The sequence below is a fragment of the Macrobrachium rosenbergii genome, chromosome 21 (assembly GCF_040412425.1).
Source record: "Macrobrachium rosenbergii isolate ZJJX-2024 chromosome 21, ASM4041242v1, whole genome shotgun sequence".
Taxonomy (NCBI): domain Eukaryota; kingdom Metazoa; phylum Arthropoda; class Malacostraca; order Decapoda; family Palaemonidae; genus Macrobrachium; species Macrobrachium rosenbergii.
In genome coordinates this window covers 44,716,607-44,742,825 of record NC_089761.1, presented here as the reverse complement: position 1 = coordinate 44,742,825, position 26,219 = coordinate 44,716,607, and the positions used below count along the sequence as shown (strand labels likewise).

The 26,219-nt window shown below is 38.0% G+C and overlaps 1 protein-coding gene across 4 annotated transcripts in view; it reads right to left on the bottom strand.

Annotated features, from left to right (window-relative positions):
- Positions 1–2,247: 2,247 nt before the first annotated feature.
- Positions 2,248–26,219, bottom strand: part of LOC136850105 (uncharacterized protein DDB_G0283357-like) — a 45,848-nt gene continuing 21,876 nt past the window's right edge. For 2 of the 4 annotated variants that reach the window (XM_067123650.1, XM_067123649.1), the window contains exons 6-7: positions 16,049–16,330; positions 2,248–4,180 (exon numbers count right to left, since the gene is read on the bottom strand). In XM_067123650.1, the coding sequence (XP_066979751.1) occupies positions 3,849–4,180; positions 16,049–16,330 (614 nt within the window). In that variant the 3' untranslated portion in view covers positions 2,248–3,848. The remainder of the gene's footprint in view (positions 4,181–16,048; positions 16,331–26,219) is intronic. The other 2 variants (XM_067123652.1, XM_067123653.1) reach the window with 1 other exon arrangement.

Here is a 26,219-nt window from a genome sequence, read left to right as displayed (position 1 = left end):
CATCTACCAAACTGATCATTTGGTGATCAAGGAATGACAGGTTGTCTATGACAATGAGAGGAAGATGTCTGAGGACATAGAACAACCTTGCCCTGATTTGAACCAGATCCCTGGCAGTGGAGGCCTCTTACTAATGCAGAAGCCCTAAGCTCAGGCTACCATCGTGGAGGGAATAGGCTTCTTTACCCAACAAACTTGGTTAAACCCTGACTTAAAAACCTGTTGCAACTTATCCAGTTATTTTTTTTCTAAACCAAAAGGGAGCATAAATTGGAGCTACAGTAAGAATAATAGGAAGAGAACTGACAGGAGAAGGGAGATGAGGGGGATGTGGCAAGGTGAGAAAGACAGAAGGAATAGGTGTAGAAACTGGAAAGGAAGTAACCATCTTAACCTTGCTATAATCAGTTACCATCTCTACCTACGCTTTCTGTTACCTTCTATAACTAAGGAATTTCTTCATCACATTAAACCATTCTCTATATGCATCACAATAGAGATTGTATAGGTCACATTCCTAGCTCCTACAACTGACACAGAGTACTTGTTTATTGCCACTGAATATTTCCTGTTTCACAAAAGTCAATTACATCAGAATCTAACATTCTTATGTTTACTGTTTCCAGCTGAAGATTTTCCTATCCAAAAATCCTGAATGCCTGGCATCACCAATGCTATGACAGCAAGAAAAATTCTGACAATGACATTTGATACCTAACTGGTTGAGAGCCCGTGAACAAAACATTTCACCTGGGTCAGCAAAGCATTCTCTTTATTGAACTGACCACACCTGACTGGCATGAAGATGTAAGCTACCTTTAACAGTTGCCAACATTCAAACCAAATAAATAAATAATAATAATGATACTTACCACACCAACCATACAGCATCGCTACAAGATAATTCCATCCTTCTGCACAGAACTACTTGCACTGTTGCTTCACATCTGAAGTTTTCCCAGTACCAAGAAGTTTCTCCGTCAATGAAAGCACCAAGCCAAGAATTAGAATCAAGTTTTCTTTTGGTTGACATCACAGGAATACTAAAGCGAAAAGAGGATAATTAAAATGATCAAAAAGTTGCATTCCATCCAACATTGCCCTTATATGTTTCAATAATAAACAAGCAAAATATGCGCCGATGTTTCTTCGGCGCAATCGAGTTTCCTGTACAGCCGCCACAATGTATATTCAAGGCCACCAAAAATAGATCTATCTTTCAGTGGTTTCAGTATAATGCTGTATGAGCTGTGGCCCATGAAACTCTCAGTTCCCCATGGTGGCCTGTGTTGTTGCATTGCCAGATAAAATAAAAAATAAGGCTAGAGGGCTGCAACTTGGTATGTCTGATGATTGGAAGGTGGATGATCAACATACCAATTTGCAGCCCTCTAGCCTCAGTAGCTTTTAAGATCTGAGGGTGGACAGAAAAAGTGGACAGAAAAAAAGTGGACGGGCAGATAACGCCGGCACAATAGTTTTCTTTTACAGAAAACTAGAACTGTCCTTTTCTCGTCACCTACTGTACTGATGACTAATGAAAAGAAAAGGAAAATTATTGGATTTAAAACACTAAAATTACAAAGAAAACATACTTTTTAATGTCTTCTCTGATGTTCCTACCAAGATTGAGTGAGTAATTGGAGTTCGCCATAATTGAATAAAAAAAAATAACTTAAGTGGGGAAAAAATTAACACAAGATTCAGTAACTAAAGTTACGCATGAAAATTCCCGCAATTTTCCTTAAGAGATACTGAAGGATGTTACCTGTCTCAATTTACATATATCAACCCTGCACAAGACATTAATTCTGCATTTGTCCCAAGTAACATTCCTCATAAGAGTACCATTATTACCTGCACTTCTTGGGATACTGAGCATTGATTAGAAAGATAATCATGAATATTACACATTTAAAAATTTCTAATATTTCAGATCTATATTTTCTAACTACCATTTCACAATACTGTACAGTACTTCCCTTCACTACTAAAGGTATTAATGTTCGCTAAAATATATTCCATCAGGAATGAGGTAGGTACACAAGAGGTCCCTGCTATCCAGTTATCTCCATTTGACATGCCCAAACCTAACAAATTCAAAACAGTTCACTTTTTTTCTTTAGAGCAAATTTTTAAGTTTCTGCATATTTCCTCTTCCTTTTCAAAATTATCCTTCTTAAGCAAGTTTCTTGGCACAATTAAAAACCATAAAGGATTACCTCTCACTGATAAATCATACACTTATTTCCATTTCGTTTTATTTCTGTACAGAAAATGTCTTACATGATGAAAAATAAAACATCCAAAAAACAATTCATAATTGTCACAGAAAAACTTCTTACTTTATAGGCAATGAAAATACCAGTACTAACTACAGTACCTTCTTTTACAAGTACAGTCAAGAATTTGTTGATACACTTCTGCTAGTGTTAAACTGTGCATTCTAAAAACTTTCCTACAACAACAGCAATTACAAACTGTATCCAATATTGCCTATCGTTAATGAAAAAATGCAGAAAATTTTCCTCAATAAAAAAAAGGCCTCCCTGTTAAACCATTAAGATTATCTAGTACCATTATGGATTATCTAAACTGAACTTATATGTATAAGTGAGGTCAGGTTATAAAACTCAAGAAGTAAAATTAAAATAAACAGTTTACATCCATTATACTCAAATATAGGTATCTTATACCTTCTGAGCAATGAATCACAATTACCCAAATTTTTTTCTGTTTCTTTTTTTCTGAGTTTGAAAAAACATCCAAATCATTAAGAATACAGAAATTAAGTGACTTACATTACAATATCCTCGACTCCTGCATTAAGGAATTGCACATTTTACTGCTGGTAAAGAAAGGTAAGTAAAGAGGGAAGAAATAAAAGATGACCCTTTACAATTAGAATATCTACAATAATCCTATCTATATTTCCTACACCTACCTTCACAACTAAGTAATTACCTTTCATTTAAAATGTTTTGTACCACTGCTGTATATCATGACATGAAGGTTGAAAAAAGCAAATATACTTAGGGCAAGACCTTTTATTTTTCTATTTATACTTAACACATTAAAAGTAAATCTCAAAACCTAACTGATGAATTGGATGCAGTTAGAATGACATGTTGCAACCCTAAAAATGGGATAGATTTAATGAGATTTACCTTAAATGGGGTGCACAGATCTGGCATTTAAGGTTTGTACCCAGAATACCATTTTAAAATTAATATCCTAGGTCGAGAAAACTGACAAGAGAACCAGAAATCTAATTTTTAGTAATCCCGCATACACCCGTCAAAGCCTATTATATATATTAAAACATTTAATACATAAGTTTTTATAAGCATTACAGTACTAGATCTTTCTTAGTGGACCATTTACATGGTTGAAAACCTTAAAAAGAATATCCAGAACTACAGACAACAGCATACTTAGTTGAGTCAAAATATCAGTTGGTTCTTGTAAATTTGAAATGGTTCACAAAATACTTCTTTGGCTGAAAGGGTACAAAATATATTCTTAAATGTACATATAGAGATCCCATAGTATCATGTAAGATCTATCCATCAAAATTGTACACAATCTGACTGGTTTCAATCTTATGCACTCAATTTTATACTCCTATTCCAGTGGCTGATGGAATTTTAGGAATCCGCCTTATATAACTTCCATTTTTCCTGGAAACTATTTGATAACCTTTGGAGTTGTTTCTGATGAACTGAAAAGAATGAACAGGACCAAAGAAAATAAGTTTACCTGTATTGACATTGTTACCATGTTTGAATATTTTGTTAAAAGTAGTTTTTGAGTAAAATGTCAGTGGGGCCTAATTATTACCCTTCTCTCTACTTCTTGGCATTCATTTCCCTTAGGTAATCATCGAGCTCTGCGTCTAATTCTTCAGCTGTTGGAACTTTCTTTTTGTTTTTTCCTTGCTGCTGGACTTCCTTCCTTTTCTGCCCTTGCTGCTGTCCTGGTTTGTTTTGCTTATTTCCTTGACCCTGCTGCTGGTTCTTTATCTGTTGCTTGTTCTTTGCCTGTGGCTGGTTCTTTGCCAGGGGCTGGTTCTTTGCCTGGAGCTGGTTTCCTATCTTTTTTTGAGTTACAGGTTGTCCGCCTGGTATGGCAAAGGACCACTGTTGACCTGGTACTGCTGTAACTGCTGCTGTTGTTTTCCCTGAAATTATCATCATTAAATAGCTTAACCAGACCAGAGTCAAAACTCTTAACTCACACAGGTCTGGAACAAATGTTTGGTCTTGAAAGTACAAATCACATCTTCCCTAACAATGTGTTAAAAAAATGACAGATTTATCAAATTAGTTTATTTTCATATCTAACAAACCTGAGGTCTTAACATTAGGATAAATCTTCTAGTGCCAGCTGGAATCCAGTAAAATCAATAAAATTGTATATACAAGGGACTTGTGGGATCTGTCCTTAGTCATGAGTCAAGTGGGACCACCCACATCCCAAACAGTACTCCGTGACTTCACCAGTTATTCTTCCAACCCAGGTTAAGCTGTCAGAGGGGTGGTTAGAGGTGGGCATTAAATGTTAAGAACTCAGGTTTGTTAGTTAAGAAAAATACAAATTAATTTAATAAATTTGTCATTTGTTCATATACGAAACAAACCTTCGGTCTTAACATTAGGACAAACTTACTCTTGGCAGGAGGTAAGTAAATTAACAGACTCCTTGCTAAAGAGAGGAATGCCCTGGTACTGAAAGGTATCTTAACATTAATGATCACTGTAACAGTATGACCACTGCACTGACCTGTATCATGTCAGTTCCAGCTCATGACGAAACCCTCACCTTACCGCTCGCAGTTAAAGGAGAAAGAAAGAAGAAAAGAAAAGAGACCTGTCATCTGATTCATTTCACTTTCATACCATCATCTTAGACAAGATACAAACTGACCCGCCAGGGACACTGGATGACCTATACAACTTATTGGGCAGCCACCTCTGGACCCAAGGAAAACGTGTCCAAGGACCTATGGACAATGTCCTTCAAGTAGAAGGAAGTGAGTGAAAGTGGTTTAGCAATGCCACGAACCAGCTTTCAAAATTCTAAGAACAGACACTCTTCTTAAATGCTTGCAAGACATTGTTTGAAACTCCTGATACATGTGAATAGGCATTCACGATTGTTTCTCGTAACCAAAATGAGATTGTATTCTTGGACACATCTTTCTTGACCCAGCCTGTGCTAACAAAAAGTCTGCGACAACCTGGTCTGAGATGTTGACTCCTTTTCAGATAAGCAAGCAGTCCTGACAGGACACATCATCATTTCATCAGGGTCATTATAAACAAAGTCTCCCAAAGAAGGTATAGAGAAGGAGACAAATATTTCATCATGAACTGAAGGATTTTGAGTCTTCGCATCGGATTCAAGAATAATTTCAAAAGCTAAAGACTTCTAACCCCTGGTGTGTTTGAGTCAAGACAGACTATGCAGTTTGCCTACTCTGTTTGATGATGTTAGGGCCAACAAGAAAACCACCTTGAGGGTCAAGTTTCTATCTGCAGCCTGTTGCAACAGTTCATAAGGGGCTCGAGTAAGACTAGTCAAAACCAAAGTCAAATCCCAACAAGGAGCTTTGAGTTCTCTATGGGAACAAGACTGCTCGAAGCTCTTAATCAACATATATATTTCCCAAGATGTAGATATATCTATGTCTTTCATATGCAAAACTAGAGCTAGAGCAGCCCTATAGTCCTTTATGGCAGACACAGGAAGATGTTTTTCTGCTCTGAGAAAGACTAGAAAATCAGCTACTTGTTGAATAGACGATCTGAGTGGAGAAGAACCCCGTCTACAACACCTATCACAGTACACAGATCACTTTCTCTGGTAAACAGGCGTTGGCGCTGTTCTTCAAGAAAAGCCTCTCGCTTGCAGCATATACTTGATAGTCTCCACCCGTGAAGAGATAGGGACTGTACAGACTGATGATACCTCTCCACATGAGGTTAACAAAGTAGGTTGTGCCAGGGAGGTAATTCTCTCGGAACTTCTGATAGCAGAGACACCAGAAAACCATTCTGCCTGTAGCCATAGAGAAGCTACCAACGTCATCTTGAGATTCTGGGACCTCATCACTCTGTTCAGGACCTGGCAGTTCAGACAAAAACGGAGGGAAAGCGTATGTCAAACTGTCCCAAGTGATGTTGCAGGGCGCCCTCTGCAACTGTGGCCATGTCTGGTACTACCGAGCAATAGACTTCCAGTTTTTGCGTTGTACCTTGCTGAGAAAACACTGTTCCCAGAATCTGTTCCCGACGGCTTAACTTATCTGCTACCACATTCCTTTTTCCTGGAATGTATCTGGCCCTGATCACTGAATTGTCCATTGATGCAGTTGGACCATCATAATGTGAAACTGTCGAGAAACTAGCCCGTTTGTTTACATACGCCACTACCATAGTGTTGTCTGACATCAAAAACTACGGAGTGACCCATTACCCTCTCCTGAAACTCCTGCAGCACTAAGAATGCTGCCTTCAGCTTCAACAGTTATGTGGAGTTGTTTGTCCTGATGACTCCACTCTTCCAAAATTAACAGGTCCTCCAGATGAGCACCCCAACCTTTGGCTGATGCACCCGAGAACAACAGAAGATCCAGAGATTGCACATTGAGACACTCCTACTGTCAAACTGTCGTCCAAGCACCACAGCAGGTCTTGTCTCACCTCTGTAAACAGAGGAACTTTCATGTGAGGGTGATCTGTTGCTTAAGACCAAAACTCCTTCAGTCTCCATTGTAACGACCACATATATAGACGTCCGTGAGGAACCAATTTCTCTAGAGAAGTTAGCAGGCCCAGAACTGCTTGCCACTGCTTTGCTAGTTGTGTTTTCTTGGACAGAGAGGACATAACCACACTCTTGAGATTCTCTATTCTCTGTTTGGATGGGAAAACTTTTTGCCTGTGCTACGTCTTTAATCATATCCAGACACAAACTCCTTTGACTGTGAACTATATTTAATTTCTCCCAATTTATCACAAAGGCTAGGATGCGACAAAACTGAAGCAGACAATCTCTGTCCTTGAAGTAACTTCTCCAGGGATTTTGCCAGGACCAGCCAGTCATCCAGGTACCTTATCAGTCTGATCTGTTGGGCATGAGCCCGTGTCGACACCAGCATGAACACTCTCGTGAACACTTAAGATGTTGTCAGGCCAAAACACAGCATCTTGAACTGAAACACCTGCTCTGAAAGACTCAACCAAAGAAGTTCCCATGATGAGTGAGGGCCTGGGATCTGGAAGTACGCATCCTTGAAATCTATGGTCAGCATAAGTCTCCTCTGACTGCTGTCAAGACTGTCCTCAGAGCCTCCGTTTTGAACCTTGTCTTCCTGACAAAAAGGTTCAATGTTGACAGGTCTATTACTGTCCTCCAAAGGTTTGGTCTTGAAAGTACAAATCACATCTTCCCTAATAATGTGTTAAAAAAAAGACATAAGAGAGATAAAAATTACAAGGCGAAAGAGGATATGAGCAAGAACAGAAAAAAACAGGAAAAGAACAAACAGGTTGAGAATGCAAAGCCTAAACAGAAGGAAACAGCTCAACACTGAATTGAGAGAGAGAATTGTCCTTACTTGAAATATCAAGTATTGAGAGAGAGAGAGAGAGAGAGAGAGAGAGAGAGAGAGAGAGAGAGAGAGAGAGAGAGAGAGAGAGAGTTATTCTTACGTACGTTAGATATCAAGAGATGGAAATTCAGTATGAAACTAACTTTTAAATGAAATTAAAGTTACTGTAATTTCATTTAAAAGTTAGCTTAACACATTACCCTTAAAAAAAGAAATAAATGGTTAACGCACGAACATAGGAGAGTTTCAAGATTAGTATACTATTTCTCTCTCCCCCCCCTTCCACCGATCTATTTTTAGAAGTCTTCTCAAACCCGTTTTTAAACACTTCTTTATTCTGTCTCTCTCTTTGTTCTAAAATGCTTTATGTCTCTATGTTTTAGAACTGCGCATTTACAGTTTGTAGACTGTGCAGGTAAAATCAGATCAATTTCAAATGATCTACTGTACAGGTAAAGACATACAGAGAAACAGTAATACGTAGGCTGCGCTAAGAGAGAGAGAGAGAGAGAGAGAGAGAGAGAGAGAGAGAGAGAGAGAGAGAGAGAGAGAGAGAGAGAGAGAGAGAGAGAGAGAGAGAATCTTTGACCCACTAATCAGCAAAATTCTCCTTTCTTGTCATATTCAAGTGTCATGTCTGACAGCTTTGCGTTCGAGCTGCTTCTCAAAAGATGAGGGAAAGAATTTGTTTTTTTAAAGTGTATATCACATATGAATTTTGTAATTACAGTTATCTTATTATTATTATTTGAAAATTAGTACTTATTATTAGGTAAAAAATTTATTTATCATACAAAACAAATAAACATATACATGTACCATAAAAATTCTCTCATATCAGTGAGAGAGAGAGAGAGAGAGAGAGAGAGAGAGAGAGAGAGAGAGAGAGAGAGAGAGAGAGAGAGAGAGAGAGAGAGAGAGAGAGAGAGAGAGAGAGAGAAATTATTACTTTTATTAATTAATATTATTCAATTTACACATTAAAGCTTGAAAACTTATAAATTACATAAAATATTAAACAACTACTTTTGCAGGGTTTCTCAGTATTCGCAAATGTTCATGTGTCTGTGAAAAACTCATGTATGGCAATGAGTTAGGTTTCCATGATAAGTTCACGTGTCTGTGAATTCGCGCAACTCGAAATGCACAAGTTCGGGGTATTACTATACTCTTGGAATGTGGGTGGTCCCACTTGACTCATGACTAAGGACAGATGCCACTAGTCCCTTGCATATACAATTTTCTTGATTTTACCGGATTCCAGCTGGCGCTAGAAGATTTATCCTAATGTTAAGACCAAAGGTTCATTTCTTATATGAACAATTAGTAAATAAGTTTTAAGACAAAACATTTTTCATACAACCCCAATGATCAGTGAGCCTAAATCTTGGTTGCTGTGTCCCCAGGCATACCAACCCTGACGTCCAAACAGAACAGTTATGATCAATTGTTCACACATGCTAGCCATTGACCTATAGATAAATAGTAACTGACCACAGCATTACACCAAAAGGAATGTGTCCTAGAGAGACTGAAGGCATTCAGAATATGACTCATGGGTTAATATAACAAAATTAAGCTTTGTTAAAAACAATTTATTAATAACAAACCCTTCAATCTTAAACATCCAAATAAAAATTAGTGAAAGCCTTACATTGCAATTTTGATGACAAAACAAGCAGTGGAAAGTCTGAGAAGCTTTGGTTGCAATTTCAATGATGAGTCAAGCAGTGGAAAGTCTAAGTAGCCTTAGTTGCAATTTCAATGACGAGTCAAGCACCAGAAAGTCTGAGAAGCCTTAGTTGCTATTTCAATGACGAGTCAAGCAGTGGAAAGTCTGAGAAGCCCAAACTGTAATTTTGATGATGAGTCAAGCCATGGAAAGTCTGAGAAGCCCAAATTGTAATTTTGATGATGAGCCAAGCAGTGGAAAGTCTAAGAACGAGTCAAGCAGTGGAAAGTCTGAGAAGCCCAAATTGCAATTTTGATACTGAGTCAAGCCATGGAAAGTCTGAGAAGCCCAAATTGTAATTTTGATGACACCCAAATTGTAATTTTGATGATGAGTCAAGCCTTAGAAAGTCTGAGAAGTCCAAATTGTAATTTTGATGAGTCAAGCTGTGGAATGGCTGAGAAGCCAAAATTGTAATTTTGATGGCGAGTCAAGAGTAGAGAGTTGAATGACTGCTCCTGGAAGGTGGGAAGAAAAGTTTGGAGGCTGAGGCACCCAAATTTGTCATTGCAGTTCTCATTGTATTGACACACAATTTCTCCGCTAGTTCACAAAATCTGAGAACAGGTCCAGATCAGTCCTTCATGGTTGAGGATGGCACCAAAGGCAAGAGTTCAGCATCATACCTACTCATGATATGACCACTGATATGGAGCATAAAAGCACAGCTTAAGGAATGAATGAACTTCCTGGCCTTAACAGCACCAGCCAAAGATGTCTCCACCTCAACCAAAACACTTCATGCCAGCTGGTAATGGCTAACTCTTGCACGAACTTCTCAGTACAGTAGTGTTTTCTTGGCAGAAGACAAATAATCAGTGAAGGAGTAAAGGAAGATGGGGGTCTTCTGGTGATGCTTTATAGAAAGACAACCACCAATGAGTTGGAACTTGAGTAGCCCTGGAAGTAGTAAAACTTGCAGTCTGCTATCCAACAAGTTGAAAGCATTATGGGTAGCCATCAGGCAAAGTACCCCTTTTATTAACCTCTCAGCCTGGAGTATGCAAGGATATTACAGGCAGCAATACTGAGCGAACTCAAATGTTCCACCAAGGGAGAAAAGTTATCAAGCCACAGTTCTGCTCCCAAGGCTTCCTTCCTGGAATAATGCAGCAACAAAAGTTTGTATGCCTCAAAAGTCCAGTCCATCACTTTTACGCAGAAAGCTGCTTTCTCCAAAACTCCAATAAGCTGCTTTCTCCAAAACTCAAATAAGTAGTTAACTCCACAATTTTGGTCAAAATAGGCCTTCTTTAGGGTACAAGAAGCAACTTAATAAGTAGCCATCCTCGGAGTGATTTGGCAAGAACTTCTTGGCCTTCTGAATGGGGTCACAGGGGTCCGTGGTAAACAAATCTTAAGAAAACTGACCTGGACAAGGATAAATGCATATCAAAGATAAAAGCATATCACTGCAGGCAGAAGTGGACAAAAATGGAAGACCCAAGAACCTTCTTTGCCAAGGCAAGGGCACCTCCTTGAAGCAAGCTAACATAGATGATTCCCAATTCAGAGCAGGTGGAAAAGGAGTATGGTAAAGGTGAGCTTGTCAAAAGCCTTAAGCAACAACCAAGCCCTAAGACCTGGTCACTGAAGTTCACTGCACTCTCTCTCTATTGCTGTTATCTCATGCATCTGTAAGTTTATGCTTGTTTAATATATTGTTCCACTTTGTGTTCCTTTGTTCTTTGGGATTGCTTTTCTGTATCTTTTATTATTTTCAACACAATTTTATATTACTAACAAAACGCTCTTTGTATTTATATAAAATAGTATTACCTCAATTATCTGGATAAGCACTATCCAAACGGAATTGCAGCTCACCACAATATACACATGAATATATACAATGAATAAAAAACCTTCCATTTCGTTTCCAATACTGTGATGGCAACACAGTTGATAGTACATACAGCACACCAGTGATAAAGGGGTGTTGTGAGAGGATAGACTTGGAAACAGCAATCAAGGAAGGAGAGAGAGAGAGAGAGAGAGAGAGAGAGAGAGAGAGAGAGAGAGAGAGAGAGAGAGAGAGAGAGAGAGAGATCATTCTCTTGCTCGGGAGCTTTCACAACTGTTATTAGCTCAAAAGCAATATCATTTACATCATTCACCTATGACTGGCTGAATTTCCAGTCCCCATTACTTACTTATTTCTCAACTTTTCCTTTAACTTGCCTCTCTTTGCAGGCTGATTTCCCTTTGAAGCACTCTTAGTTAATACTGTATATATAGTCTGTTGACTGTCCATAAGGGCTTTCAGCTGAAGATTTACAGAAAGAAAAATTGCTTTGTTTTGGTTGATATGCTGTATACATTCAAATGTCTCAGTGATTTTATTTAGCTGGCAATCAAATGAAATGAAAAACTTAAACAGGATATGAAGTAACACAGTATAAAATGCCCAACAGTGTTGCATCAGAACTTTTCTTGCCGATCAGTGTCTAAGTCTGTGTATAAGTCCATGTGTCACACTAAGATAAACTATGCACATGATGTGCACTTGATCGCCTTCTCTTTAACTCTCTGGGACATCTTTTTAATACATTTTTATACAGTATACCACAAAGCCTGACTTTTATTTTTGTAGAATCTTACCTGAAAATGGACAGTACTGTACTGTAATGTAAACACTACCTTACTTTACCTTTTTCTTTTCCATGCATACTGATTTTCATAACGTATTTCAGTGTTTGTATACAGTACTGTACAATGTATTGTGTTGTTTTAAAGCATATACTGTACATTACTGTGTAGTGACAAAATACGAAAAAAGCATATACAGTACTGGAATTTCAAGACATGGGAAAAAAAGATTAGGAAAATTGGTTTTATATCTTTAGTTTTTCCAGTACAGGTTCACCATCACTAATCCGGCAATCAGTAGTCCGGAACAATCAGTAATCCAGCACAAATTTTGGCTAGAGTAATTTCCAATGTTTCCGCACTAATTTTCAAATTTCCCGGGTCACTGCGCTAACTCGCTCGCCGGCCGCTTCGATTTGGTGGCGCAGTGTGCTGCATCAACAAACTGGTAGCCTAGCCTACATTATACTGAACTCTATTCACATACTAACAGTATTATACAAACATCAACATAACAAATGTGCATCTTTTTCATGGATCTTTTAAAAAGTTATGCTTTACTACATTGTTTCCAATTGTATTATAAATTGCAATCAATGTTTTGTTTTGGGAATCGGTATCGCAGTGTTTATTTCGCCGCATTTAACCAAGTTCAAAGCGCTTTTCTTGCTTCTAGTTAGCGTAAATGAATATGGATACTTTATTTATTTGGGACACGGATATTTTTCGTTATACAAAGTGTTTTAAGTCGAAATATAACTTAAATACGTTTCATTGTGGAATTAATTTAGCTATTTTTTCGTTAATATACGACGTTCGCGGGAATCACGGCTGGCCGTTTTGGGGGCATGTTTGTTTTGTGTAAAAAAAATCAAGATTCCGTTCGCTATTTTCTCTTGATTTCATCATAATACGAGCTTTACGTATTTATCTTTTATCTGCGTGAAAACAGTAGTAATTTGTATTCTTTCATGCCCAGTAGTTTTAATTAAAATACATTCTCTCCAATTTTATTTACGGTCAAGTTTCATCCATGTTGCCAATGCATGATAATTTATAGTCATTAGCAGTTGAACATTGTTTTCTTAGCTTCAGCTACACCTTACAGCTTTAAGTTACTGTAGCAGTATACTGTATTTCCCTGCCGATATTTTCTCCAAAGCGAATAAGGGTATAGTGTAAAAAATATATCAGTCCTATTGTACAGTACTTAACGTCATTTGTAACATAACTACGGTAATTTTGTATTACTGTACGATGCTTGAAATACAAGCAAAACAGTTGTTATCCGATATGATTATTAGCAAAACAACAGTTTCCCGTTCGGTTGTTTATGGCTGTACGCATTTTTGCAAGAGTATAACGTTATTAACAATACTTTTATCATTCTCTATTACTTTTTTAACTAGCAGATGGAATAAAGAGATGGAGGAAAAGAAGTTTTTCTATTGTAAGTTGGTCTCTCTCGCTGCCTGATTGTACCTGCTGCCTGCGCCTGTGCGAATTCTAAAAATATTTCCTAAATATTTTCGTACCAGTATTAATTGCTAACCCCATCGTAATCGTAAACTCGAAATATCGTAAGTCGAATTATCGTAACTCGAGCACTACCTGTATCTGATAACCGTCTTTTCTTTATTATCCAACTTGCACTGATTTATGGGATATTTTAATTCTAATAAATGGCTAATCCAGCAAAATGGCTAATCCGGCACCCTCCAGGTCCCAGTGATGCCGGATTAGTGATGGTCAACCTGTATATGCAAACTTCTGTTATCCACAAAAGAATAGATGTACAGTAATGATGCTGATAACTTTAGTAATACCATATTGATGTTTGTAGAACTATTCAAACATTTTAAAAATTACTTCCTTTAACCACAGCTGATAACTTTAAACACAAACTTACTGTTGAACTGAAACAAAATTCCAACACCACAACATGCAAGAGGTAACATACACATGCCCTGTTAAATAATAAATAATAATAATAAAATAATAATAATAATAATAATGATAATAATAATAATAATAATAATTATTATTATTATTATTAATACTCATAAAACATCCAAATTGAAAAACTTTTTTTCCAGTATTTTCAAGTAATTTGTATTTTTCCTAACAAACAAACTTGAGGTCTTTACATATGGGAGACTATATCCAACTCTCAGCTGCCAACTGTTCTATTTTTAAACATCTAACATCGCTTTTAAGAACTTCCCTCTTTGACATTCTTTTTCTCCTAGTTCTCAAAAGCTTTTTCATGAACAATGTTTTTTATTTTCGTAGACACAATTTTGCACTATTCATACTTGGAAACACTTCAGATTTCCAGGATAATAACATTAGTAGTACTGTAATGGAAACAGCATCCCCCTATCAAAACAATAATAAAACCACAGAGCTATGTGAAGACAGAGTAATTAAACTCATGAAATCTGTGAAACTGTGGTAGTACATTTGCAACCATTACTTCCATGAGTAGATAACTGAGCACAAGAGTAAAGACTCAAGGTGGGAAGCCCTCTCTTTAAGCTTTATGTAGAGGGGATATCACTGTCTGGCATTCCTCAAATGTGGAGAGATATGTTCCTACTGTTATTTTTTCACAGAGGGAGTGCTAAATGTTTGCCACATGATGGCTGACAAGTTACAGTACTTGATGACCACTTTGGCTTACTAACTCAGGTTAATTCTACCAAGAAATTTAAAGTTACTCAGGACATGAAGGTTCTTCAAGCTGAAATGTGGGATGTTAGCAGTAGTTGTCGTACACAAATTGTTAAAAGATCTAACCAAGGAAGAGAGATACAATATGAGAGGGAGGGACAAATGTGTTAACTCATCCCCAAGATTTTGTTTATGCTGCAATACACCTCCTGAATATTTTATGTCACGTAAAACCTATAGATTCCTGCCACAATCAATCCCCATACAAAAACTATGCTACCTCTTTCCAAGCTCAAAAGAAAATTCATTGTGGAATGGAGACATTTACAACATTCTGTAACCAAAAAGAAGAAATACTAAACTTATATGCTATAACAGCACATTCAACAACTGCCAGTGTTCCTCTCATAAGAACTAGTGTATGTTTACAACTCTATTGCACTGGGACAACTCAGGCTATGGTGAAATATTCACAATTTGATCATAAATAGGTAAATCAAATATGAGAGGAGGAACAATTATACATCTAAGCTATGCTAAAAATTTTTTTAAACTAGTCTGCCAGTGTCCCCAATCTCACTCTCTACCCATTACAAAACTGACAGATAAAATGCTTTCTTCTGAGAAAACTATTTATCCCTCATTACAATATATTAATGACTTTTTCCCAGAACTCAGTCGTCACTAATGACTGATGACAATTTTCAGCAGTAATGACTGCATTTCAATCTAGCTGTAATTCTTAAGAGGGAAATCTTTAGCTGAAAATGCAAAAAACAAAAATTACTGAAAAGACAATTGTAAATAAAACCTGCTGGGAAAGAAATTCAAAGTTCATTATAAGAGAATTTTTCTTTTGAGAGGCGATGATGATGATGCCTTTTATTACAAAACTGACAGTTCTTCTTGAGGTGATAAGATCACCTGATTCCAACACTCCTTAAACTTTAAGGCTATGCAAACTCATTTTTAGAGAAAAAAAATTCACATTAATCATGCAACACTGCCAACTACACAGCACTAAAACATTCATTCACTCAATTACCTGCTGTCATAAGGCCATACATTTCAACCTCTTTACTCAAACAACCATAATTTCACTAACATTTATGACTACTATTATTAGTAACATGTATATTAACCAGAACAATGTGTTAAAATACTTAATTCTTATAGGATGTAGCTTACTTTAAAAAAAAACCTGTGACTTGCCAATAACATTTTCATCAATGTATGTGAAAACAGACATAAGTCTAACCTGTTATTCATATATATATTGTGCTTATCTTAGCTGGCTTCTTAGTCCAGTGAAAGGAATGACTATCTTAATGAAGATAAAAAGAATTTGTATGCCTGTATAAGGCAACAAGATCAACATCAATAAGAATTTTACAGACTACTGTCAGGTTAACAATGGCAACTAGAATAAAAATGACACTAACCATGTTGTGCAATTCCTTGTTTTGGACCCATTCTGTTAAAAACGGAACCAGAACTGCTTGTTCCACCCACTGTGCCACCAAGTCTGCTCAACACAGGAGGATTAGGCATAAGAGGCTTGTTCTGCCCAACGTAACTGTTAATCTGGACCCCACCATCTAATCTGTCCAAGACACTGGGTGCAGTTTGGTAACCAGGAGAATGGCCTAAAAGGCCCTGTGAACTTGCACCATCCAGCCTGCCCAAAACTCCTGGACGCGCCAAACCAGTTAAACTGCCAGTACCTAGAAGCAATGGGCTATGTCACAATTTGTGGTATAAAAAAATGAAAATGAATAAAAAATGAAGTCAATATTTTTTCAAAACTTATTATTTTTTTTTTTATCAGAATATATGCATGCACTGCTTTCATCAGTGACTGTCTGGAGATATACTCCATTCAAAATACTGTTGTTTCTCCTTAGTATCTGCAAATACAGACCAAGAGAGACAAATGAAAAAAGATCATAGAATATGGAATTGCAAAACCTATAGCCCAAGTTTCATACTGACATTTGAGGTTATCTCACTTTCATTAATTCTGACAGTCAAAACCATCACTAATATATGCCAACATACACGGTCTTCAAATATCTCTTGAATCAACATTCTCCTTTGTCCAACATACAGATAATGCAGAATGCATGATGCACCCAGACCCTTAATTCTACTCGGCAGTCAGCAGCGCTATTAAGAATTCTCCAGATTATTTCCTTACTGTAGGACTGTTCCAAATTATTTCATCACTACAGGACTGCCACAATTCAACCTATTCTAGCCAATATTTCATTATTCACTGGTTTGATATCTAACTTCCCAAAATTTTTTATTTTTTTGCCAACACTATAAAAGTTACAATTAAAAGTTTCAGTAGCTATTTATTCATCAGTGGTAGCTACATCTGGATCACTAGCTTTGTGGCACAGCTAACTCTATTTATCTATTTACCTATTCTGAGAACTATGATTCTCTGCAAGTGTTAAAAGACATTTGCATTTTTCACTGAAGTCATATTTTAAATTGCTCATAAATAATGATGTCAGTTTCACTAACTGCTCCTATCAGGTGGATATATCATTTTGGATCTTCTCCAATGTACTGCATACAAAGGTAAGTCTCACTTTATTCTTTGTCAACAACCTGACTTATTGTCATTTGTCAAGCCATTTGCATTCTTGTATTTTTTTTTATGTAACACTGTATATCAGCTTGTATATCACTTTAGACAGTTTATACTCCATAATTGTTACAGACCGGTCTGAATTCTTTAGTAATATTGTGATAATGTACTAATTTCAATACTCCTATCACCTGATTGCAAGTGATTCATTATTACCCTGCCTCAGGTATGTTGTGTATGCCAGCAACCTTTTGTTGCCCCATGTTGTCTATTGCTGTGTTTGTTTCTATACTATACTCTGTATTTCCAATGTACTTGGCATACTTCAGCAAAAATATACATGTTTTTAAGTAAACCTTGCCATGCTTTTATCAGGTTTTAAAAAAGGGCCCCTTTCCTGTGTTAGAGCTAACAATTTCAGGTTAGTTCTACTGCCTTCACCTGTAAGATGTGTTAAAAATGAGATGATACAAGATGAGATGAACTGGGACATCCATTTCATAAAATACAGCTTTGACTTCATAACTGACAGCACTCCCTTCCTCTTCCTTGGCAGCTTCGATGTGCCCATCTTAGAACAATATTGCAGCTGATTGCCTGAGTGCAGCCAAGTTTATCAAGGCCAGCCAACAATTCTATCACTCTACCCACTACACAACCTGCTCCATCTTCTCTGCCCATCACCCATCCAACTGATGTTACTGTTGAAAAAGAAGATTCTTGATTTTTCTGCTTGCAGAGACCTATTTACATTAACACAGGGCTATGAGCATCAGCAAGTGAGGCTGTTAATATGACCATCACTGCAAACCTATATTTATTGCAGTCCAACCCACAATAGCCAGGCTTGAAAGTATCCCACCCCTAGAGCCAGCTGTCACTCATAGCTTTCTCCAGAAAACCCAATTTTAGACTAGATCAAAGCAGGGGTTCACAAAAGGTCAACAGGCAGCTAATCCATGGAATTATGTAAAAGCTAGTCCAAGTCATCTACCAACCCTGGACATGCACAAAAGACAGTGACCTTTACCATTACCAGGACAGTGACTGAAATAGATACAAAGACCATGAATATTTGCTAACCACAAGATTGATACCAGCTATTCAGCCAGTTCCAAGGAGACAACCAGGGGCACATCTGTTGAACTGCTAGGTGAAAGTCCGCTTGAAGGAGGAGAGATTTACAAACCTAATCAAGGACAACATAAATTGTGACCCTCTGGGGCTTATATTACAGAAATTAGGTCCTCTATTGGCTGATCAAGAAAACTGTCTGGAAAGATACAAGATAATGATCTTTGTCTGAAACATGCAGAGCACTAGCCAGAGAACTCTACTATCTTTGACACCCGAGGTACACGACAGGAAACTAATTCCTGGAAGCAGATATGAACGTGAGGCCTCAAGGGATAGTGACTGGACCTTCAATTCCACCAATCACCAAAATGAAGCTTTGGCCAAGAAAATGAAACAAACTAATTTCCACAGCAACACAGATACCCGAGAGAATATATTCTGTGCAGGAGCTGCTCCTGTGACCCTGGATAGGAAGTGAACCATTTTCCAGGTAATCACACTGAAGATGCCATTCACACCTGAAAATTGGACCTTAAACCACATGACCAGGAACCATACAGTGTTTATTGAGTACACTGTCAAAGATGAACCAGAGGCAGCCATGGCCCTGCAGAATTAAGCCTCATCCTCAAAAGTCCAATGCAGGATACCTGAGCCACACAACTCTGAATTGACTTGACAGAGGACAATGAGTCCTACCTGCCACTATACAACACCACATCAGACACTATTGTAGATGTAAACTGAGGATGGAAGGAACACAGAAAAGGGTATGATAATACTTGGTGCAGCTCAACACTTGCATATCATTTCTACCTTATGTGGCTCTAAAGTTTTATCATATTAAAAGCTTTTTATTGCATGCATCTCTCCCCTTCTTCTACACAACCAAGGCAATTTTGAAGCAGGCTGTGCTTTGTTACTCATTCCTTACAAAATTTTTGCTAACAGATGTTAACATCACAGAGTGACTTTTATGTAACTTTTGGATATTAGTTTTTTATGTACAGAAATAATCATATGCCAAGATATTTGGTACATACAGGAGCAACAAAACTACAAATGGCACAAGATATATGGCTGCTTTTTTTAAAAATGTGCATTGATATTCAGGCTTCACATTATCATCTTCAATGTTGCATTCCCCTTTACACGGCTAGAAAGAAGTGAGTTCTCACTCTTGTGCTTTTCTGTCTGAATTCCCATATAGTCCATCCCCTCATCTATGCCTTTTCTTAGCTTTATGGGCCTTTTCACTGGTCTTTGTCCTGCTACTACATACATACTACTTTCCTGAAAAACTGCTATGTGCCCAAACCATCCTAAATGTTAATTCTCTGCATTTGGCATTTGCATCTCTTCAGGATCTATTTTCATTTACTCACTATTTGGGACTGCACTTCAGTATATAAGGACTATTTTCATAATACTGGGTTTGACATTGGGACAGAATAGTAAGGTCAGCACTGTTTCTCTACATGTCACCTTTATGCAGTGGCACCTCAACTTAATGGACAGCTTTGGGATCTGCCCTTACTGGCAAGTGATGAAATATCCTAAGTAACAAAGGCTGGCATATAACCTACATGATAAAGATATGCCAGGGCCAACTCACATTACTTCAGTGCAGCATAATTCCACTTTATGTGCTTAATAGCCTATCCAATGGGTACTTCGTAATTATCATTCAATTTAAAATACTGATTTACTTATCATTCCAATTCAGATATATCTGCAAAATGAAATGCTTCTACAATTGCTAAAATACAATAGATATGTGACTCCTATGTTTTACATAATAAATCCTTACTGCAAATCAGTCTTCAACATCTTGTGTCCCTGAGGCGTGATTCATGTCAGTGTGTGTTATATCCAAATACAAAATCCTAATATGTAGTTGTAAAAGATTTACCTGTATTAGTGATCTTGGTATTAGAAAGACCCTACCACTGATTACTGGACATTTAACATTATTGAGACATTCACATCCCTGAAGTGTCTTTTCATTCCAGATTCTACACCTGCAAGGCTTCCTTCAATAAAGATATGCAGTTTCCCAACTGTACATAAAAAAAGGCCAATTTCAACATGAAACATTTACCAAGTAGTTCATATAAAACACTACTGAGTTTCTAAACAAACATATTAGTGATCTGATGCATTCTTTTTAGTGGAAATTGCCACTATGCTAATATTAATGTCAACATGACTTTTACCATCTTGTGTTGCCAATAAACATCTTCTAGTTAGCTTGTCTATGTACACATGTTCATGTCCATCTGCTGATTGATATTGAGATACTGAACTGAACTGAATATAGAATTTAAGGCAAAGGCCAAGCACTGGGACCAACAAAGTCATTCAGCACTTGAAATGAAATTGACAGTAAAAGGTTTGAAAGATGTAACAGGAGGAAAACCTCGCAGTTGCACTATGAATCAACTGTTAGAAGAGGGTGAAAAGTAAGATGGAAGAAAGAGAATATGAAAGGAGGTACAGTAAAAGGAGCAAAAGGGGTTGCAGCTAGGGGCCGAAGGCACGCTGCAAAGAACCTTAAGTAATGCCTACAGTGCACCTCATGAGGTGCACTGACAGCACTACCCACTACAGGGTGATAATGAGATAATTTAATTATACCAGTGGCAACATTCCCAACTCTCAAGATAATCTAATGTCCACAGAAGGCCGGCATGGCATAAAGGAAAGACAACAATTCTCTTCCTTTTTCACACATTACCAACTACAGGTTTATGACCATTGTCGTCAATCAGAGTACCTGTCGATTTTTTATAGTGACAGGAGCCACTTTATGGACACAAATTATTCTATGTACTCAAAATAAATCAAGCAGTCTCTTAGATTATGACACTGTTAATAGGGTAATATGTCATTAAAAATGTTAGTATACACTGTCATGCAGGACTGGCTAAACACAGGGTGATAGGCTGCCTAGTTACCTCTTTGCTGTTCAAGACAGACTCAACTTCTGCATGACTGGACTGAAGAGACAATCCTGTCTGAGACTTTGGAGAACTTTTCATTGTCACTCTGTGACCTACTGAAGGGATCTAACCTACCGTAAGTCTCATTATGCTTCCTAGTTACAGATTTACTCTTCATCTCTACAAACACTTTTCCAGCATTTTACCTAAATACTGTACAATATGCAATTCTAAAGCTCCTTCACTTACAGTGATGTTCTCCAACTTTCTGCTTTCCCCCTTGCTTGTCCTCTCTTTATATAATAATTTTCATCTTACCCCCTTTCTTCTCCTTGTGTTCCCTGATAGCTCAGGCAACGAAACCTAAATGAGGTTTTATCACAGTTTTCATTGTGCAGTTTAAATGGTTTTGCTAGTTTAAAATGTGTAACTAGGTCATCTTCAAGGATATCTTTTTCAACTCAGCCTATATTCTAAAAACTATTTTCCAGACTTTTGTAGGGGTAGAAGCCATTTAACAGACCCAAAGTTATCCTATTTATTTATATTAGTGAACAGTTAACTAGTTATCAATTCACAACCAACAGACAAAACAAACATCTCACATATTGGGTTGAGTATTTATATATTATCAATTAAGCCAAACATGGTTACTAAGTTTAGGGTCATCAAATAACTTAACAGGTATTAATCACAATGACTCCTAGCAATGGTGCAGTAGTAATGGTTGTATAAGAATTGCGAGAACACTTCCACAGAGGAAAGCCAGACATAAATCACCACCTTGTATTACATAAACATTATGACTTAATTCAATCAACAACTAAATGAAATTTCTAGATTTCCATAAGGATTACCTGATGAATTTGTTTTCACACTGAAGGGCAAAAGCTGGATCAGAAAAAATAACTAGTCAAACACATAAAGAGAGAAGAGAGGAAAAGCAATGATCCCCAAGTAGTTAGATAACCAGACTGGAAGAGTATAGGAAATGGATAAACAAAATGAAAAAATATTCTTGCCTAGGTCCAAGGGGCACCGCTTTTTTTCTGTATACAGTTGTCAAGCCAAGGAACATTGTTAAAAGTACCTTATCACAGGGTGATCTAACATGGCTATGTGGAGGCTGTTTACACCAAACCACAGCAGCACAGGAATTTCAACAGTGATGCAAATAACAACTATGATCGGAACTCATTAACAGCAGTCTAATTACATTGATTTTCTACTTTTATCATTTGTGCCCCATGGGAAGATACCAACTGTGTGTCTTACACTGTACAATTTATTAGACAATAAAGTTCTCTGCATCACCCCTTTGCCTCCCACCCCACCCCATCCAGCTACATTCCTTTACTTTTCATGTGTTACCTTTCCTACTCACCTAGCTGTCCCACTTGCTATAAAGTTCACCTCTCGCTTAAGAGAAAATCCTTCAGGAATGTCAAATGAGTCTACTACTGGGTTTCAGGTGTCACAAAAAATTTCTTATAAAAATAACTTCAAGATTCTTTTCCAATTGCTGTATACAAAAACTGTGCCATCATTGGTATTGATAACACTGATTAAGGCATTCATTCTTTTTCCCATTACTTCCTCTAATATATAAAAAATTCCTGATTAAGAAATGGCTGACTGGGAAGACTGTCTAGTTCACCTGTTTCTCCACCAGGAGTGTTCAAATGTTTTAAGCTCTAGTCAGAATTTTCCTTGACAGCCCACTAAGATATGGGGAGGCTGGGCAGGATGTCAATTTAACAGTAGGTAAGTATCCAAATAAGAAATCTGTGAAAATTTATATTAATTGGGATGAACCTTACCTACTGTTTAATTAGCCGATTCCCACATTGAGAAAAGGATGTTGGGTAGTGCAGCCAGACAAAAATTCCACCCAGTCAAGCAAGCTAAGAGCTTCTTGTACAAAACCCAAAAACATTCTTACCTGATCTGGAATCACCAGAAGGTGGATGCCATTCAGGGTGCAAAGCTCTCATGTGTGTGCAGCTAAGAGTAGCCTTTTGGAGACAAATGCTTCTTCTTCAGCCAGCATGAAGAATCGCTGTGACTGGACCCATGTGCCTGGGTTCGAAAGCCCCAAAACCAAATGACAGCCAATAAACAAGAAATACCTATGATACTCCTGTACAACAAAAGTACCTTCATGTTCCCCACAAACCAAAACCGGGATAAAATAAAGAACCTAAAAGGTAGCACGCTCTTTCGGTTCAGGAAAAGACTTTACCCACTACTACTAGCGGGCTAAGGGCTTTACAGTTTTCGAATGTGATTTCTATGTCTTTAAGATAATGAGCAGCAAAAACTGAATTGCGCTTCCACTGTGCCACATTAATTACGTTCTCGAGTGACAAATTTTTAAAAATCTAAAAGATGTAGCAACTGCCCTCACACTATGAATATTTACCTTCAATAAAGGTAAAAGATTTGGAGATAACACTTCATTAGATAGTTTTATCAAATGCTTAACAAAAAGAGGACATTAAATTCTAAGATAATGGAGTGTTAGGCTTCCTAACCCCACAAACCAAAATATTAACTTTGCCTCTCAGAGGTTTTAACCTACCTAAATAGATTTTAACAACCCTCAAAGGAAAGAGTAGACTCTTCATACCTCACCAAAGGTTAAATTCGGAATCTTTACCGTTCTCGGCAGGAACTTAGCCTCAACATTATTCTTTGCCCTGAACAAAGGCAGAAATGATAAAATGACATCTCCTTTACCGAAACCCACCTTGTAGGAGAATGCTTGTAACTCGCTTACTCTCTTTGCTGTGTGAGGCTTAGTGCTTGTTTTGTCTATGGAATGATTGTTCCCTTGTTGAGAGTGCACTCCTTTCCTGGTGGTGCTTATTTTTTGTTCGTAGAGTTTATGTCTGTTGTCTTTGCTTTGGTAGCGACAGTCAAGTTTGGGTAATCATCAAGTCAGGGTCTAGACAGCATAGCAGCATGACTCCTTCAGCAGCAGGTAGTTGTTACCTGCTGGCCCCTACAGTTTTCGTGGATGAGAACTTCATTTGAGTTCGAGGAGAGTTGATGACTCAACCATAGTCATGAATGGAGAGGAGGCATTCCTCTGGGGCAGCAGTTTGGCTGTCGCATCGACTCTGCTGTGAACGTCTGTGTTTCGTGGAGATGTTCCTGTTTGCTGTCACGGGGCAGTTTTGACGACTTCACGGCAGTTGTTTGATGGTCATCCTCTGTGACCCTTGTTGTGGTCTTGGACATCTCTGGGTAGATATTCAGTTTTGCACTGTAGGTGGATTGTGAAAATTGTGAGTCTATCCTCATCCCCAGATAGAGAATGGAATGAGTTGGACTTAGTGCAGACTTCTGAAAATTGATAACTACACCCAGAGAGAGCCAGGCAAAGCAACAGATCCCTGGCCCTCACAACTCCATCCAAAGAGTTGGCCAACACCAACCGGTCGTCTAAATAGAGCACATCCTTATTCCCAAGAAGTAACACCATCCTCCTAGTGGCGCCAAATTTCTCATGAAAACCTAAGGAGCCGTACACAGGCCGTAACAAAGTAACCTGCAAACACAAATTGAAGGAACTTACTAGACTAAGGGTTTATCGGAATGTGGAAATACGCACTTGCATGTCCACTGATATCACCCAGTCATTCTTCTAAATTGCCTCTAGTAATGTGCTGGCTGATTCCATGGAGAAATGGGATAGATGAATGAAGGCATTGAGTTTCGATACATCTAGACTGGGCGCCACCTGCCGGATGCCTTTGCCTTTGGTACCAGAAAAAGAGTTGTAAAAACCAGGTGTGTCTCCTGACACCCGCTCGATCACCTTCTTCTCCAGCAAAGCTACCGCCTCTTCTTGGAGATTAATTAATTGATTAATTGTGGGTTATCTGGCGTCACAACTACCAGGGTCACCGACGCCATCTCCTTGGAGAATAAGAAGAATAAGAAACTTTTCCCGCTACTGAAGATAAGAAGGAAAAGCTATTGGGGACGATGACAGAGGAGGAAGAGGAGACAGAAAAGGAATTACATATCCTTCCCTTAGAACCTTCACCATCCAATGTTCTGCTCCTAATTCTCTACACTTCCAAGAAGGCTTGCAATCGACCTCCCACTGGAGCCTGAGCGCATTAAACTTCATTTCTTTCTAAAAGCCTTCGTGGACTTGGTTTTACTGAAGCCTGAAGTGGGCTACATAATGTCTTAGCAGCTGAAGACGCTTCCTGAGATGAGAAGGTACAAAACTTAGCTGGAGGGCCAGAAGCAAGGGAAGGAGCAGGCGTCTTCATGCTTGACTCAACAGACTGTCTGATCAACTCTCTATTTTCTTGTACTGAAATATCCTCCCTTATTGCTTTAAATGGTAACGGATTAAAACGATCAAAAAGAGAAACTAAAACCGCTGCTAGTTTTTCAGTAGGAGACCTTCGACGAAAGGAACGAGCACAATTATTCTCTCTTCTTCAAGACAGTTGGAGAAAGCAAAAGAACACTCACCTGCTGCATCTGAAATAGCCTTGTCCAGGGAAGACAAAAAATCTAATGACTCCTCCCAAGCTCTGATACTCGCTGGCACCAAAAATTCTTAAGTTGGCACGGAGAGGTAGCAATAGTACTATGCGAAAGCTCAGCAAAAGACAAGACTTCTATAATTCCCAATAAAGGGACCTGGACAAAGCCTCTGCTTCTACATTAGAATAAAGAACCTTACCCGTCTCAAGAGCCCGTCTCTTCATCAGATCCAGACAAGCAAAGAAATCAGAGTCAACAACCGAGGAAGGTTTACACACTGGCAGCAAGTATTTTCGTAAACAGCAGCACTCTCTGTGGCTTCAAAAACCCAGAGACAAGAGCTGGTTGCCTTGAATGAAGCTTTGTTTGCTAAAATATGAAAAATTTTGTAAAAAAGCGCCCTAACTGATAAGAGAGATCTAGTCTCTATCAAATCTTTGTCCTCTACCAAATGAGGATAAAGAGCTGTGCAACGCTCCATCA